The sequence below is a fragment of the Dama dama genome, chromosome 31, assembly GCF_033118175.1.
Source record: "Dama dama isolate Ldn47 chromosome 31, ASM3311817v1, whole genome shotgun sequence".
NCBI classification, from domain to species: domain Eukaryota; kingdom Metazoa; phylum Chordata; class Mammalia; order Artiodactyla; family Cervidae; genus Dama; species Dama dama.
In genome coordinates, this window is record NC_083711.1 from 56196624 (window position 1) to 56215159 (window position 18536).

An 18536-nucleotide genomic window follows, 5' to 3' on the forward strand; every position below is an offset into this window, starting at 1 on the left:
AAAGGAAATCAACCCTGAATGTTCATTGGAAAGACTGATGCTGAAGCTGAAGTTCTAATATTTTGGCCACCTGTTTTGAAGAGTCTACTCATTGGAAAAGACCCTGATGCTGGGAAAGATTGAGGGCAGGGGGTGAAGGGGATGACAGAGGATGAGATGGTTGGATGGCATCACCGACTCAATGGACGTGAGTTTGAGCAAACTCTGGGAGATTATGAAGGACAGAGGAGCCTGGCATGCTGCAGTCCGTGGGATCACAAAGAGTTGGACATGACTGAATGACAACAGAAATTTAAGGAAAACATGTTTTTTCATTGCAGTTATTAAAGTATCCCTTTTTGAGGTTTGATTACTTCCATGTAGTTGGTTGTAGATCTCATCCTAACTCTAACATGTCTTCTTTCAGGTTCTTGGTTTAGTAAATGGTACAAGCCAAAATTGGGCCTCACACTTAATTTTCCTAGAATTCCAAAGCTAACTGTGCTCCAATCATAAGTGAATGTTTTAACTTTATCTGAGTAATTATGTGTTTATAGAATTAAAAGGAAGGCCAAGAATACCGGTATTAGTTTTTAATGTTAAACTTTTTATGTAGTAATAATTACTCCCTAATGCAAAGTAATAAATTCTTAGTTATTCATGTAATAGAATTAGAACTGTGCTAAAGGTAATCTGTGAAGAGGTAAACCACTGAATATTTATTAGTTTATTCATTTGTTTTTAGAATAATTTCACATTTATATCTTAAAGTTGATATATTATGTTGATTGTTTTGTGATTCCACAATACTGCCAGGAAAACAATGACATTTGGTTATAAAGAATTGCCTCAAAGCACTGTCTACTTGTCTGGCTTTGTCCTTGGTGAGCTTCCCTGTTTCTTTCCTGGATTCTTTCATCCTCAGCTTTTAGTGATGCTTAGCACTTTTACTGGGTTTATTAAAAGTTTTGTACTCAAAAGATCTGCCCTTTGTTCTCTATCATTGTTTTCTTCTAAGAGCATGTCCTGTATATGAAAGTTTCTAAATGTTTTAAGACTTTTTCTTTCCACTCTTGTGGGTTGTTTACAAAGTAATATGGAAAGCAAAATGGGGACAATGCCAATAATCTAGAAAGTACATTTTTAAACTTCAAGGTTGGGAGTCTTACTTTTGGCAAAATCCAAGAGGCAAAAAACAAAGCTATGTGAGGAACTAGAGAAAACTAAAGGTATAACTTTTAAGATAAAAAAATGTGGACATTTAATAAGTTTTTTCTAAACCTTCCTCTCCATTTCTAAAATGAACATTTACAAGTAGTTAAGCTGTTACAATACTTTTTCCCCATATTGATCAGCTAGTGTATTATTTACATCTTCTTGATCTTTAGACATTGTTTACTTTAATCAGTGATTACCATTTGGGGGCTAAAAATTATGGAAACACTGAGGAATTATCACAGAGATCTGTGAATTATGTGTCATTGTACCTTGTCACTCAATAGACACTATTAAAGGCACAACTATTAGTATTTACATTTATGGAGAGTGGTGTATAGAGTTGTTTTATGTCAAAAATTATTTTTATAGTATTTCTGGCATACTAGATTGGGAATCACTAACCTGTGTTGTGCTATTCAAAACTATATAAAGTATTTCCATATGCTATTCCTTTGAAGTTGATTTTGCTGTGAAATATTGTCTCTCTTCTTCTGTTAGACACAATACAATGAGCAAATCAGCAAGGTGAAGCAAGGCTTTGCCTTGAGCACACTGCCTCCAATCCAGCTTCCTCCACCGCCTCCCAGTCCTGAGACACTGGTAAGAAACACAGTTGACTCTTGAACAACACAAGGGTTGGGGGGTGCCAGCCCCCCATGCAGTCAGGAATCTGGGTACTGCTCTACTCGAAAACAATGAATTTGGTAAATGACTACCCAAGAGCAGAAAGCTGAAACAGTTTGGATAGAATCAAGACTCAAACCCTAGTTTTTTGATTCCATGAATCAAATGTACACTTTCTCCGCATTTAAAGATCTATAAAATGAAAATACAAGGACTATATTTGTTGAAAAAAATAGGCAGATAAGTGGACCCACACAGCTCAGACCTGTGTTGTTCAAGAATCAGTTGCATACGATTTTGAATAGTCGCCATCCTCATCTTGATAAAATGGTGAGAACTGTACAACACTGAATAAGCATACGTTCATGTGTCTTCCAAGTGGACAGGGCACATGTGCCTGTCTCTTGTAAGTACACCCATTCCTGTTGTATCGTCTACAGATGCTATGACTAGTTTGTTGGCTCGGCTGAGGCCAAGAGGTAGGTTGTATCATTGGATTTTAGTAATGCGTTTGATATCTAAAGAGGTATGTATGCTCATTCATCCTGTCAACCACATTTACATGGTGGGAGAAAACTGATGAATGCTCAGAATTCCCAAATGCCCTCAAATTACCACTAGACTACTGAACCCTCTCAGCATAATATCCTATCAGGCTGGACTTCACTCCTCCACTTCCACTTCAGACTTTGTTTCCTGAACTTTTATCTTCTATTCTTACCTTTTAACATCAAAGACAGCTTTCATTTAGGTCCCTTCCCTGACTGGCTAGGGATAAACGGGTCTTCATCAGACCAACTAATCTCTATGCCATACTATTTATGTTAGCCTTCTGGGAGACATAGTGGGGGGAAAAGTGAAACAAGTGAAGCATGGTGCCTCAGCCCAGTAAACTCACAGCTCTCCAAAAGACCTTTTTTATTCTAGGCTTTGAACAACTTCCTTGCCAATTCTTCTGGTAAGGGATGTGTTGCATAGATGACAAATCCCAGATTCCCTTTAGTTCTATGGGAAGTAACATAGTAGGATTTCTAGAAACCCTGTTGCCTTCTGCCTGTATTCAAACTGCTGCCTGTAGGTAGTAGTTAAACTCTCCCATGACTAAACATAAAATGGCTCCAGAGACTTGGAAGCTAGATACAGAATTGTTCTTTGGAGTTTTCTGGAATCAGACTGGCATTAACTATCTATGACAGCTATATGTGACACCATGACTGACAAACATTATCTGACCTTGACCTCTACATCCTCTCATCCTTTCAGAGACTTGCTTATGTCTGATGTGGCTTTCCAGATTTAGTCAAGGGCAAAAACCCACTGGCAGTTAGGCTTAGTAAAAATCCATAAGCATCCTTTGCAAACATTTAAGAGGTACATGTGTATCTTTTGTGCTTTCTAACAAGAGTCACTGCTGTGCTTGGTCAGAGCTGACTGTTGTGTTAAAATGCAGGCACTAGGGACCACTGAGCATTAGCGGAATAGTGTGAAAGCACAGATGCTAGAGATGTGACCATTCTTTCGGTATAAGCTGAGACGGTATTGTACAGTGGGAATACAGTAGCGGTCTGGGTTCAAGCCCTAACTGTGAAGAACTGTGTTAGTTTGGGGAAACTCAGCTGTCCCAAACTTCGGTGTTCCTATTGACAAATCAAGAAATTGTCCTGGATGATCTGATCACTAACTAACAGAGAGACAGATCACTATCTCTCTGAAATTCTAGTATTGTAAAGAATGATCACCAGGCTTTAAATAAATATTGTGGTCTAACCTGAGAAGTCTGGAATAATGGGTACTCTTCCCAGTTTAACCCAATATTTTTATGAGTTTCATTATATTTTGATTTTTATACCCTGGCTGTTTAATTCTCAAAGTAATATTAGGTAATTGTTGTCCTCAAAAAGAGCAGGACCACTGATTCAGAACCACCATTTGTTATTTAAGAACTTTATATTACAAATATATTGAAACATACATAAAAATAGAATGATGAACCTCTGTGAACCCAAGAGCCATCTTCAACATCATAATCAACATTTTATTAATCTTGTTTCATGTTATTTCCTTCTTCCTCCCCACTGGAACATTTTAAAGTAAACCCTATATATCATATAATCTCATCCATTTATACTTTAGTATGCATTCCTAAAAGATGAAGACTCTTACTCTTATTGGCTATAATCACACCACCATTCTAAGAAAATTATAATTTTTATATCTGATATTACAATTCATATTTCCCCAATTGTTTCAAAAATGTCTTTTTCTTAACTAGGTTAACAATACTTCCAATTTGGTTATAATTACCATTACTTTAAAAACCCTTATTTTCCTAATTGATATCTATAGGACATTTCACCCCAAAACAATCAACTTCACCTTTTTCTCAAGTGCACACGGAACATTCTCCAGAATAGATCACATCCTGGGCCATAAATCTGGTCTTGGAAAATTCAAAAAAATTGAAATCATTCCAGTCATCTTTTCTGACCACAGTGCACACCATCACACTAATTCCAAAACCAGACAAAGATGCCACAAAAAAAGAAAACTACAGGCCAATATCACTGATGAACATAGATGCAAAAATCCTTAACAAATTTCTAGCAAACAGAATCCAACAACATATTAAAAAAATCATACACCATGACCAAGTGGGCTTTATCCCAGGAATGCAAGGATTCTTTAATATCTGCAAATCAATCAATGTAATACACCACATTAACAAATTGAAAGATAAAAACCGTATGATTATCTCAGTAGATGCAGAGAAAGCCTTTGACAAAATTCAACACTCATTTATGATTAAAACTCTCCAAAAAGCAGGAATAGAAGGGACATACCTCAACATAATAAAAGCTATATATGACAAACCCACAGCAAGCATCACCCTCAATGGTGAAAAATTGAAGGCATTTCCCCTGAAATCAGGAACAAGACAAGGGTGCCCACTCTCACCACTACTATTCAACATAGTGTTGGAAGTTCTGGCCACAGCAATCAGAGCAGAAAAAGAAGTAAAAGGAATCCAGATAGGAAAAGAAGAAGTAAAACTCTCACTGTTTGCAGATGACATGATCCTCTACATGGAAAACCCTAAAGACTCTACCAGAAAATTACTAGAGCTAATCAATGAATATAGTAAAGTTGCAGGATATAAAATTAACACACAGAAATCCCTTGCATTCTTATATACTAACAATGAAAAAACAGAAAGAGAAATTAAGGAAACAATACCATTCACCATTGCAACAAAAAGAATAAAATACTTAGGAGTATATCTACCTAAAGAAACAAAGGACCTATACATAGAAAACTATAAAACACTGATGAAAGAAATCAAAGAGGACACAAACAGATGGAGAAACATACCGTGTTCATGGATTGGAAGAATCAATATTGTCAAAATGGCTATTCTACCCAAAGCAGTCTATAGATTCAATGCAATCCCTATCAAGCTACCAACGGTATTTTTCACAGAACTAGACCAAAGAATTTCACAATTTGTATGGAAATACAAAAAACCTCGAATAGCCAAAGTAATCTTGAGAAAGAAGAATGGAACTGGAGGAATCAACCTGCCTGACTTCAGACTCTACTACAAAGCCACAGTCATCAAGACAGTATGGTACTGGCACAAAGACAGAAATATAGATCAATGGAACAGAATAGAAAGCCCAGAGATAAATCCACGAACCTATGGACACCTTATCTTTGACAAAGGAGGCAAGGATATACAATGGAAAAAAGACAACCTCTTTAACAAGTGGTGCTGGGAAAACTGGTCAACCACTTGTAAAAGAATGAAACTAGAACACTTTCTAACACCATACACAAAAATAAACTCAAAATGGATTAAAGATCTAAACGTAAGACCAGAAACTATAAAACTCCTAGAGGAGAACATAGGCAAAACACTCTCCGACATAAATCACAGCAAGATCCTCTATGACCCACCTCCCAGAATATTGGAAATAAAAGCAAAACTAAACAAATGGGACCTAATGAAACTTAAAAGCTTTTGCACTACAAAGGAAACTATAAGTAAGGTGAAAAGACAGCCCTCAGATTGGGAGAAAATAATAGCAAATAAAGAAACAGACAAAGGATTAATCTCAAATATAGAAGCAACTCCTGCAGCTCAATTCCAGAAAAATAAATGACCCAATCAAAAAATGGGCCAAAGAACTGAACAGACATTTCTCCAAAGAAGACATACAGATGGCTAACAAACACATGAAAAGATGCTCAACATCACTCATTATTAGAGAAATGCAAATCAAAACCACAATGAGGTACCATTACACGCCAGTCAGGATGGCTGCTATCCAAAAGTCTACAAGCAATAAATGCTGGAGAGGGTGTGGAGAAAAGGGAACCCTCTTACACTGTTGGTGGGAATGCAAACTAGTACAGCCGCTATGGAAAACAGTGTGGAGATTTCTTAAAAAACTGGAAATAGAACTGCCATATGACCCAGCAATCCCACTTCTGGGCATACACACTGAGGAAACCAGATCTGAAAGAGACACGTGCACCCCAATGTTCATCGCAGCACTGTTTATAATAGCCAGGACATGGAAGCAACCTAGATGCCCATCAGCAGATGAATGGATAAGGAAGCTGTGGTACATATACACCATGGAATATTACTCAGCCATTAAAAAGAATTCATTTGAACCAGTCCTAATGAGATGGATGAAGCTGGAGCCCATTATACAGAGTGAAGTAAGCCAGAAAGATAAAGAACATTACAGCATACTGACACATATATATGGAATTTAGAAAGGTGATAACGATAACCCTATATGCAAAACAGAAAAAGAGACACAGAAATACAGAACAGACTTTTGAACTTTGTGGGAGAATGTGAGGGTGGGATATTTCAAAAGAACAGCATGTATACTATCTATGGTGAAACAGATCACCAGCCCAGGTGGGATGCATGAGACAAGTGCTCCGGCCTGGTGCACTGGGAAGACCCAGAGGAATCGGGTGGAGAGGGAGGTGGGAGGGGGGATCGGGATTGGGAATACATGTAAATCCATGGCTGATTCATATCAATGTATGACAAAACCCACTGGAAAAAAAAAATAATAATAATAAAAATAAATTAAAAAAAAAATAAAAACCCTTATTTTAAAAAAAAACAATCCAAACAAGGTTTATAATTTCATTTGGCTGATTATTTTTCTTAAAATTGTAACAGCTACCCAACACCCTCTCTCTTATTCATGTCATTTATTTGTTGAAAAACTAATTTCCTGTATTATTGATGTAACTGATTACATCCTTATAATGTCATTATACATGTTCTGCTATTTCCTATCAACTGATCGTAGGTCTAGAGGGTTAAATTAGAATCAGGTTCAGTATTTTTAGCAAGAGTACCTTATAGGTGATGAAGTATATGCACATTAGAAGACACAGTGTCTCTCGTTTAGTGATGTTAGGAATCAAATGTCATTCTTGTCTCCATTATAAGGTTCCCCATTAATTGTCACCTTTCTGGTTTCAGTCTCGTTACTTAAGAGCGATACTGATGTTCATTTTTTAAATTCAACAAATAGGTGAACTTCTACTTTGTGCCAGTGCTAGACCTGGCACACAGTAGATGTCCCATAAACGTGTCCTCTTTTGTAGTCCAGGTAATCAGGTAGCCATCCCATTGGTCAGTGCTAAGAAGGGCTAGCTTTCTACGAATCCCTGGGAAGCTCGGTATCACCCACAGGCATGTCCACGAGTCACTGTAGGAGGGTTTATCCCCCTGGCCCACCCCGTTTTAGCTTTCTAGTATCCTTGAAACTAAACATAAGTTCAGAACTCCACCAGGTGGTAAAAGGTCCTTTCAGTACATAATAGCAAAAGTAGCATTTTCTGTAGACGACTGATTCTTTAGTGAATTTCTGAGTGTCAGTATTTATCAGTGTGGAGAGTACTCACCGAGGAACTGCTTTGTACAGTCCTTTGCGTTATTCCATTTGGCAGAGAACTTTCAGATCCTCTAACCTCAGCTCTTGTTTTATGGGTTAATAACTTGGTATCCAAGGCCACCCAGCGAGATGGGAAGAAAGTAGGACTAGAACTGAGTTCTCTTCTCTCTGTGCTCTTTAGTGTATTTTACTGCTCCCTGCTTTTTTCAGATATTTATATATTTAACTAGTGTTATAACAGCACTGTTTCTAATATACTTTGTATCTAGATTCAAATCAGTTTTCCTCCCCCCCCCGCAAAATTCATTGCTCTATGAGTTTATATTATTGACTACATAATCATATGGGGGGTTTGTTTTTATTTTCTATCTTTTCTATTTTAGATGCAGCAGTTCTTGGGAAGACCCATTGTGAAAGAATCTTTCTTTAGACCCATACTCACTGTTCCTCAAATGCCTGCCGTTTGTTCTGGAATCGTCTCTGCAACTGGTCAATCTAGATCTCCCTTGGTACAAAACTCTCTTAGTCCTTTGTCACAGTGGACTCCCAGAATGAATGTCTTCTCTTTGTTGATTTGTTTAATAAAGTAAATAATGATGATAATTGAATGAATATGTCCATGAGGCACTGTGTTAAGTGCATTACGTATATTAACTATTTCATTAAGTAATAGTAGTTTAGTTTTTAGATACAAAGATAAATCTGATATTATAGTAGAGAATTCTACTATTGATTGATAATTCTACTATTGATTCTACTATTGATTGATAATTTTAAGAGATAGTTTATATTTAGCATGGTTGTTGGGTAGGTTGAAAAGCAAAGAAGCCAAGTCACATTATGCCACAAAACAAAAGAAAAAGTTTTTATACATAGATACATATGTGTGTATTGTAGGACAGTGTTTATCTATAAACAGGTAATATAAATAGTACCACCCTGAAACATGTTATACTGCAAAGTTACAAATTCTCCTAGTTACAAAGAGCCAGATAAGCTTTATCAGAACCTGAAGAAGCAGGAGAGAAGTTTAAAATGATTAGGATTATTAGTTGTAATCTTGGTCAAGGTATACTTTTTATTAAAAAACCTCACAGAAGATTGATGTTTAAGATAATTAATGAAAAATTCTCTAATCTTGAGTTTGTCATAACTGCATTCTAGTGAATTGAGGTTTATTCTGTACCAGTATATTGCTGACAGACTCCCTTTGAAATGTATAGTCAAATAGATTTACTTACTTGTATAGAGGCCTCTCTACAAGCAAATATGTATCTAAGCTTTAACATGTTTACTAAGCAACACATTTTTTTTAATCACCTTGGTATTACAGTGTTGCTGAAGTGTTTTGCTCCTGCAACATTCTATGAGGATCTGTAAAATTTTAAAGTACCTCAGCCTTCTAATAGGATTAGTTTCTGATTCCTCTGAAAAAGCTTGGACACTGAGGCAAACTCAGATTTCTGGGGATATTCTGCTCTTTCTCTGACTTACTAGACTTTGTATGAGTAATTTCAGTGGCTGTTAGTAGTTGCTAATTTTTCATAAGTAGTAACCATACATTTTAAAATAATCTGTAATCTTAGATAGAAGATACTTTGTTTATAATTATCCTAATAACCAGATAAAGCACTTAACAATATTCACACATTGGTATCAATTAATTAGAAACTTAATGGTTCTAGGAAAGAGCTCTCATAAAATACGGGGACGTTTTTGTCTGATGATTCAGGGCTCTGAGTGGTCACTCAGCTTCCATATACCACCTGTGTGACGTTTGGGACATTGGCAGATATTTCAGCAGTATTCTCATCTTAGTTGTTTGAAAAGTAAACTTTATTATTTGCTTTTTATGATGAATAATTTTATCTTATTATTTATTATTAGTAATTTTATTAATTACTTTTATAATTAGAAAAATATAATACACATAGTATATACAAAATATATAATATATACAGTAGAAAGCAAAACTACCCTGTTGTTGAATCCTAGAAAATAATCAGTTTATGGGTTATTTTATGTCTTACAGTCCTTTTTCTATGCATACACATTTGAAAAATATTTTAATATGAGTTCTACCATAAAGCTGTGCCATAGACTTTTTAAAAATTACATATATTATGGATATCTCTTATGCTCAGACATATAGATATATTTTTAAGGACTTGATTAGATATGCTACAGTTTATTTACTTATTCCCCTATTACCAAACTAGGTTGCTATCAGAAATACACACTGTATTTCTGTTTATGTTTGTAATTACTGAGACTAGTATGTGCCATTTTAAAAATAAAGGTAAACATATATAAATAATTAGAAATACTGTTGTGCTGGTTAAGGAAAAAAACTTGTAAACAGGGAGCATGCATGTCAGTATCCCTCTTTATTGTACCCATTTCCTGAGGCGTGGAGATGTCATGTTGACGTGGAACTCTGCTTCCCCGTAACTGAAGCTGATGACATGACTGTGCTTCTTACAGATGAATAGGATAGCCTGGACACTGCCAGCTCCTGTGGGAGAAGCTGTGCCCCCCAGTGCAAGTCTAGGACGTGACCCCCTCGTGATGGATTGGGAGAAGGTTACGGAGAGGCTGAAAACTGCCTTTCCACAGCAGACCAGGTAGCGTGGTCTCTCTCAGTGCTGTGAACAGACCGTACTACAGTTTCCATAGCCATAATTATGCAATGAAACATTTCAGAGAGACAATACCCACCCACCCCCCTCCCAACACACAGAAGGTATAGGTATTTCCTAACCATCACCTTGGTAAGGAAAATGACATTCATTAAGAAGGGATAGTTTTCAGTATAAATGCTAAACCTCTCCATGAAAATTATTAGTTTTAAGTCACGAGGGAATGAACTTTTGAATTTAGGTTTGCTTGTTTAATGAAAGTACAACTAGTTATAAACCTGTCCAGTTTTAATGCCACTAGCTACAATAATTATCTTAATAACCTATTTCCAAAGTGAATTTTAAGTTAATTGTATGCCATATAAGCGCAAACATAATCAGATTTCCTTAATTTATTGAGAGTTCTTATGGTTTCTTTGTTAAGGAACACAGTTAAATGCAAGAAATCATTATTTTACTGTGCTTTTCACAGTCCTGACTTTCGCAGAAAACTATTTAGTTCTATTCCTCCAGAAATGAAGTATCTTTAATCTTGTATCAAATGAATAATTCTAGTTTTCACCAGCATTTTCATTTGAAGACCAATGCTTTTATTTAACAGTATATACTATTATGTTTCATGGTTATATTATGGTTTTGTAAACATAATGGTGAATAGAAAATTAAAATAGAATTTTAATATAGTTGTGGTAAAAAATGTTTATAGAAAATAAATAGTAAATCAAAGATAGTTTTATAAGGCTGGTGACATGACATTTCATTTGAGAAAAATATTTTATCTTCCTACCCTGTCCTACCTAAATGTGTATGCAGACTTTGGGTCAGTGGGCCATGGGAACTGAAAAATAGCATGTTGATTAAAATACTCCTAGGTTTCTTTATCACATAATGTGTCTTTTAGTCTTTGTCTTTGCTTTCCTTTTCTGTTAAATCTTTATTTTCTGTTTATGAATTTTATAAAAGTAGAATTGATAGCACAATGATAGAGACTGATAGTAACATAATTGTAAAGAAGTATTTTAGTCTCTCTCGAGTAAGAGAACATTGAGAAGTACAACATAAAGAGGATCAGAACATAAATAAGTATTTAGATAGCAAACTTCATTTTCACATAAACAGTTAAAATCTCATTGGGGGAAAGAAAATAAATGCTAAACTTTATCAATCATGAGCACATTAAGTATCCTTAATGAGCACATTAGTAGGAATTTTCATTCTGGTTTAAGATAAATGCAGATGGACCCATGATCACGTTTTTAGATCAGAGATCCAAAGGGTCACGTCTGTATGGTGGATATTATCCTACGATAGGATTTTATATCTCCTTTGGAGGGCACATCTTCAAGGCAGTAGGAAAATGACCACTACTCTTTCCTTGATCTTTTCCAGAAAGGAGCTTACAGATTTCGTACGGAAATTGAAGGATACTCATGGGAAATCCTTATCTGGACTGACATTTGATGAAATTGTTCACAAGATTTCCCAATTTATTGACCCCAAGAGATCTCAGGTAAAAAAAAAAGAAAAGCAACTAAACAACAGAAAACAAAACGTACAACTGTATCTCCTGACCCTTATCTTTAGTTAGCTGTACTAATTATCTCCATAACATGATCAGGAAATCAATTATAATCATATTAAATCATATATTAACATTAAACAATTAAACTTGACAAATGGCGTTGGAAACACCACCTGATCATTCTAGAATAAAACTGAGCCTTTTGAAATTTAGGTTATTTTGAATATTTCAAAAAGGAGACTTTTTTTCCTAATTTTCTGCAAAGACTTATTTTAATTAAAAGAGCACCTAGAGTTACTTTTGTTTTTACCTGGTTCTTAATCTATAAGTAATATTGCCAGTAACTGCTTCAAGATTTCTCCTGAACCTGATTATTAACCTTTTTGTTGTTGTTCAGTCGCTCAATTGTGTCCGACTCTTTGTGACCCCATGGACTGCAGCACACCAGGCTTCCCTGTCCTTCACTATCTCCCAGAGTTTGCTCAAACTCTTGTCCATTGAATCGGTGATGCCATCCAACCATCTCATCCTCTGTGCACCCCCTTCTCCTGCCCTCAATCTTTACCAGCAACAGGAGTTTTTCCAGTAAGTTAGCTCTTTACATCAGGTGGCCAAAGTATTAGATCCTCAGCTTCAGCATCAGTCCTTCCAATGAATATTCAAGGTTGATTTCCCCTTTTGCTAAATTCCACTGTAGCCTATTCTATGGTAGTCTGTCAGTTCTTCCTGTCTTATGCAATTCTAAAAAAATAATAAGTATGATATTGTTATTTTCAGAGTCAAGGAAGATCAGCACCAAATGGTAATCGTGTTTCACCGAGCCATACTGCACCACAGGCTAACGCTGCCCAGCCCTCAGAACCAACCCCAAGGTCCCTTGGTTCACAAGGCTCAGTGACACAGGAAGGAGCCAGTCATTTGGTGAGACTGAGACTGTTGATTCTAAATACATTTACATTTAGGAGAGAGAACGAGCTGAATTTAACCTTATGTATGTTTTCCCTAGGATGATGAGGAAGAAGAGCCTTGTGTGGTCTGTCATGAGAATCTCTCTCCAGATAACCTGTCAGTTTTGCCTTGTGCACATAAATTCCATGCTCAGGTAAACTTATCTGTTTAATATTTTGCCATTAATCAATTAGGTGAAATTCATGCTACATTTCTTGAAATCATATACACGTATGATCATCCACTGTGTCATGAATTTCACTGGATATTCACGTAGTGGATAGAGTCGATGTGTTTCCCCATACCTAGCCATGGATTGCATTGTTTTCTCAGGTCTTGATATACCTACCAGGAGAAGGGGACCGTGATGAAATTTAATGGGCAGAGTGGCATTTCCTTTGATGAACAGAAATGGAAGGAATGTTGATTGACATGACAGTTGACAGTTTAGCAAAGTGACAATTCACCTTGACTTGTTATAAATAGTGTTCTTTGTTAACACCTAATGATGGCCAAGTACTGTTACAACACATAAGAATTACCTTAACAGTCTGTCCAGGCTTCTGTATTTGCTTTTGAAGATGCTAAGGCTTGAGTTTTTTGTTTTGTTGTTAATTTTTATTGAAGTATAGTTGCTTTACAATGTTATGCTAATTTCTGCTGTACGTCTTTGAATCAGCTATACATACATCTCCTCTTTTTTGGATTCCCTTCCCGTTTAGGTCACCACAGAGCATTGAGTAGAGTTCCCTGGGCCGTACAGTAGGTCCTCATTAGTTATCTGTTTCATACATGGTAATGTGTGTATTTCACCCCCACTCTCCCAGCTCCGCCCACCCTGCCTCCCACCTTGGGGTCCATACGTTTGTTCTCTATGTCCGTGTCTCTATCTCTGCTTTGCAAATAGACTCATATGTACCGTTTTTCTAGATTCCACATATATGCATTAATAGACGATACTTGTTTTTCTCTTTCTGACTCCCTTGATTTGTGTGACAGTCTCTGGGTCCATCCCTGTCTCTGCAGATAGCGCAGTTTCATTCCTTTCTGTGGCTGAGAAATATCCCACTGTATGCATGTACCACATCTTTATCCATTCCTCTGTTGATGGGGCATCGAGGTTGCGTCCATGTCTTGGCTATTGTAAATGGTGCTGCAATAAGCATTCGGGTGCATGTATCTTTTGAAATTATGGTTTTCTCCAGGTATATGCCAGGAATGGAACTGCTGGGACATATAGTAGTTTTTTTTCCTAGTATTTTTAAGAAATCGCCATGCTATTCTCCATAGTGACTATATTAGTTTTTATTCCCACGAATAGTGCAAGAGGGTTCCCGTTTCTCCACACCCTCTCCAGCATTTATTGTTTGTAGTTTTTTTGATGATGACTGTTCCTAGTGGTGTGAGGTGATAGATACATCATTGTAGTTTTGATTTGCATTTCTGTGATAATTAGTGATGTTGAGCATCTTTTCATGTGCCTCTTGGCCATCTGCGTATCTTCTTTGGAGAAGCGTCTATTTAAATCTTCCACACATTTTTTGATTGCGCTGCTTTATTTTTATATTGAGCTATATGAGCTGTTTGTACATTGTGCAGATTAACCCCTTGTCAGTTGCTTCACTTGGAAATATTTTCTCCCATTCTGAGTGTTGTCTTTTCATCTCGTGGATAGTTTCCTTTTGATGTTAGGAAAATGTGAGGCTGGTACATCTTTTGTTAATTCCTGGCATTTATAGATTAGCAGCATAGATTAACTTCTGATGTTGCTGTGCAAGTGCTGTTGATACACAGTCTATGACCCGAGTCCTCTGTTGTGGGAGCGCAGCATGGCACAGGAGAGGTGATCTCACACAAGAAGGGCCGCTCAGGGAAGTGAACAATAGCCACCGTATTCAAGCCATATCTGTAAAACACCATTTCAAAGACAGTGTGACGCCGGGTACAGAGCTATACTTTGCATCTGCTCTGTTAAGAGAGATGCACAGAGTGACTAATCCTAAATGATCTCCAGATAGATACTTCAGTTCAGTTGCTCAGTCGTGTCTGACTCTTTGCAAACCCATGGACTGCAGCACACCAGGCCTCCCTGTCCATCACCAACTCCCTGAGTTTACCCAAACTCATGTCCATCGAGTCGGTGATGCCATCCAGCCATCTCTTCCTCTGTTGTCCCCTTCTCCTCCCGCCTTCAGTCTTTCCCAGCATCAGGGTCTTTTCCAATGAGTCAGCTCTTCACCACCTGATGTGAAACTCCAAAGTGTTGGAGTTTCAGCTTCAACATCAGTCCTTCCAATGAACACCCAGGACTGATCTCCTTCAGGATGGACTGGTTGGATCTCCCTGCAGTCCAAGGGACTCTCAAGAGTCTTCAACACCACAGTTCAAAAGCATCAATTCTCCGGCACTCAGCTTTCTTTACACTCCAACTCTCACATCCATACATGACCACTGGAAAAACCGTAGCCTTGACTATACGGACCTTTGTTGGCAAAGTAATGTCTCTGCTTCTTAATATGCTGTCTAGGTTGGTCATAACTTTCCTTCTAAGGAATAAGCGTCTTTTAATTTCATGGCTGCAGTCACCATCTGCAATGATTTTGGAGCCAAAAAAATAAAGTCTTTCACTGTTTCCCCATCTATTTGCCATGAAGTGATGGGGCCAGATGCCTTGATCTTAGTTTTCTGAATGTTGAGCTTTAAGCCCACTTTTTCACCCTCCTCTTTCACTTTCATCAAGAGGCTCTTTAGTTGCTCTTCACTGTCTGCCATAAGAGTGGTGTCATCTGCATATCTGAGGTTATTGATATTTCTCCCAGCAATCTTGATTCCAGCTTGTGCTTCATCCAGCCCAGCGTTTCTTATGATGTACTCTGTATATAAGTTAAATAGGCAGGGTGACAATATACAGTCTTGATGTACTCCTTTTCCTATTTGGAACCAGTTTGTTGTTCCATATCCAGTCTGATTTTCCTGAAGATCTATGTAGAAAATAAATGTTTCACAAACTTATTTTATTCTTTGCCACTGCTCATTGAATAGAAAGCAAGTAATTCATTTAGGTAGTAATTCATTAAAGTAATTTATTTAGGTTGCTCTCTAGGGACAGAGTTAATGGGCTTCATGTCTACTGCCTATTCTTCATACTCTTAATACTCTCTCATCTGGCTAGGCTCTCCATTATTCATTCAGGTAAAATGATTTGTTTTTGGAGAGTCAGTATTCAAGCAAATAACTTAATAGATAGTTCATAGCCAAAGAGTACTACCATTATCACCAAAGAAAGGCAATCTTAAAAGTATACCCATTATCTAAAGATTTTAACTTCAAACACCATAAGTACTTGATACAACATATTTGTGACATTTATATATTTAGATATGATATGACTTTTTCCAGATTATCAAATAGAATAATAGATAATAAATAGAAAAAAATATAGCAGGTTTCCTCAATCTCCTTGTTAGGAAGAAGTGCTAGTCTATCTGAAGATTGGGGCTGGAGAAAGGAACTTATTAGAATAAGCTGGCCGAAAGGTGTTGTCCCGTTACCAACTATGGTGCTCAGCAAACCATGGATAAAGTGCCTTGACTGCAGCAGTTTTCATGAAAGAAAGTGAAAGTGAAGTCGCTCGGTCGTGTCCGACTCTTTGCGACCCCAAGGACGATAGCCTACCAGACTCCTCCATCCATGGGATTTTCCAGGCAAGAATACTGGAGTGGGTTGCCATTTCCTTCTCCAGTTTTCATGGCAATCCACCAAATAAGGCTCTAAGATCTATCAGAAGACATATTGGTTGGCAATCCTGATGTATAGATCTATGTAGGCTAAATAAAAACCTCTGCTAGGCTAAATCTGAGTGACTGACATGAATCTTTTTGCTTCTTAGTGCATTAGACCTTGGTTGATGCAACAGCGGACATGCCCAACCTGCAGACTCCACGTTTTGCTACCAGAAGAATTTCCAGGTCACCCAAGCCAGCACTTGCCCAAGATCTGATTCAGCAGGGTGACTATGCAAAGGAAGTTCAATTTTCAGACTCCAGAATTTAGTTTTCCATTTATTTGAGCAGATAGTGTGAGAGATATGAAGTAGTATGTTCTTCAGTATTATTCAAAATAAGCTAGTTGATCTCATCAAAGCTGCAGCCAAAGAGGAGAGGACAAATCTTCAGGACTGAACTGAACTGAAACAGTTTAAAGAGGTAAAATTTTGAAAGTTACATTAGATTTGCCCTTATTTTAGTAAATATTTTCTTCCAACTTAAACGTGATTACTGTTAACATGTATCTTAGAATGTCTTCTCTTTTCCTTATTCTTCTCATCCTTTACTTTCTCCTGAATATGCTACTTTAATTTCCTGAACTAAATGTAAACAAGAGTAAGAAAATTCCTCAGATTTTAGTGTTCCTTTTAACTTTTAAAATTACTTATGAAATATATGCTATTTATATTTTATCTCTATCTTCCCCATTCTTTCCTATTCTCTAAAATATGTACCTGTGAATAGATATGAGCTACTTGAGGGTGAGAACCAACCACTGATGTCTTGGAGCTGGCTTATATACTGTACTGGTTTGTGAGAGATGATTCCTAGTTTCAGGAATTTTGTGAAACAGTTATTCATACTGTTCTTAGCTTGAAATCTGGTATAGTGAGAGTATTTTACAGCACAGAAATTGGTGAATGCTATAGATAAGGACTTTTTTCCCCTTCACCCCAAGAGCTGGTTATTAAAGATTTACCAGCATACCACTGGGACCATGCCTGATGATTCTTACTGTTCTCAATGTCTTGCACAGTAGACACACCATAAATAGCCCCCCAAATCAGAAATCAGGAAGCAGTAAGAAAATTAGTATGCAAATTAAGTCACTTGCTCATTTGAATAACTTTATTTGTAAACATGCTCGTTGGACCTTAATCATTTATGCTTTGGAGGAGTTTTTTTTTCAGCCTTAAAAAGTTTCTAATTTCACGTTCTCATGCATGGGTGGTGTCCTGTTTGTATGTAGTCTTTTATGACAGAGTTGACACCCACTGAGCTAAGTGGCACATTTAAAGCTTGTCACTGAGAACTCTTCTTAGAGGTCAAAAATCTATTTTGAAACTGGTACTGTGTAAATGTTGTGTTGTACATGTCTCTAGCTACAAAATTATTAATAAAAGAATTCAGTTACCTGGTAAGAGAAATGTTACTTTGTTCATATTATTTTCCATAAATTAACAAAATTCATTCTGTGAATAAGTGTTTCCTGACTCAGCAACTATTTTACCTGTATATTTTACTGTAAATGTATCTTGAAGTTGTTTTAAATCTCTACTTAAAATTACTATTTCTGAAATTGTATGCTGTTTTCTTCTCTAATAAGAATAGACTGGAAAATGTGAAAGAAAATACCCCAAAGTGAAGGCAGTCATCTAGACTTGTTAAGTGCCAAAAAAAGTCTTAGAATTATACAATTCAGAACTTACAGGACCTTTAATAATTATCTCATCTAACACCTCAAGGTCATGGTCATATAGCAGATTACCTTATAAAACATTTTTTAGTGTATATTTACAATTGTATATACACTTTCATGTGGGAAAGAATAAATGTTTCTTAATTGAATGCCTATTATTTTGTGTTTATCATTGTAACTGTATCCTAAAACTAAGTGAAATCTCTTTCA

The 18536-nt window shown here is 36.7% G+C and overlaps 1 protein-coding gene across 8 annotated transcripts in view; it reads left to right on the plus strand.

The window, feature by feature from the left end:
- The window catches only part of DZIP3 (DAZ interacting zinc finger protein 3), a 128633-nt gene that overhangs the window by 96823 nt on the left and 13274 nt on the right, over positions 1 to 18536 (plus strand). For 6 of the 8 annotated variants that reach the window (XM_061134259.1, XM_061134261.1, XM_061134263.1 and 3 more), the window contains 7 exons: positions 1696 to 1797; positions 8135 to 8260; positions 10236 to 10375; positions 11780 to 11900; positions 12690 to 12833; positions 12919 to 13014; positions 16750 to 18054. In XM_061134259.1, the coding sequence (XP_060990242.1) occupies positions 1696 to 1797; positions 8135 to 8260; positions 10236 to 10375; positions 11780 to 11900; positions 12690 to 12833; positions 12919 to 13014; positions 16750 to 16860 (840 nt within the window). In that variant the 3' untranslated portion in view covers positions 16861 to 18054. Of the gene's footprint in view, positions 1 to 1695; positions 1798 to 8134; positions 8261 to 10235; positions 10376 to 11779; positions 11901 to 12689; positions 12834 to 12918; positions 13015 to 16749; positions 18055 to 18536 lie in introns of those variants that run through there. The other 2 variants (XR_009691539.1, XR_009691540.1) reach the window with 2 other exon arrangements.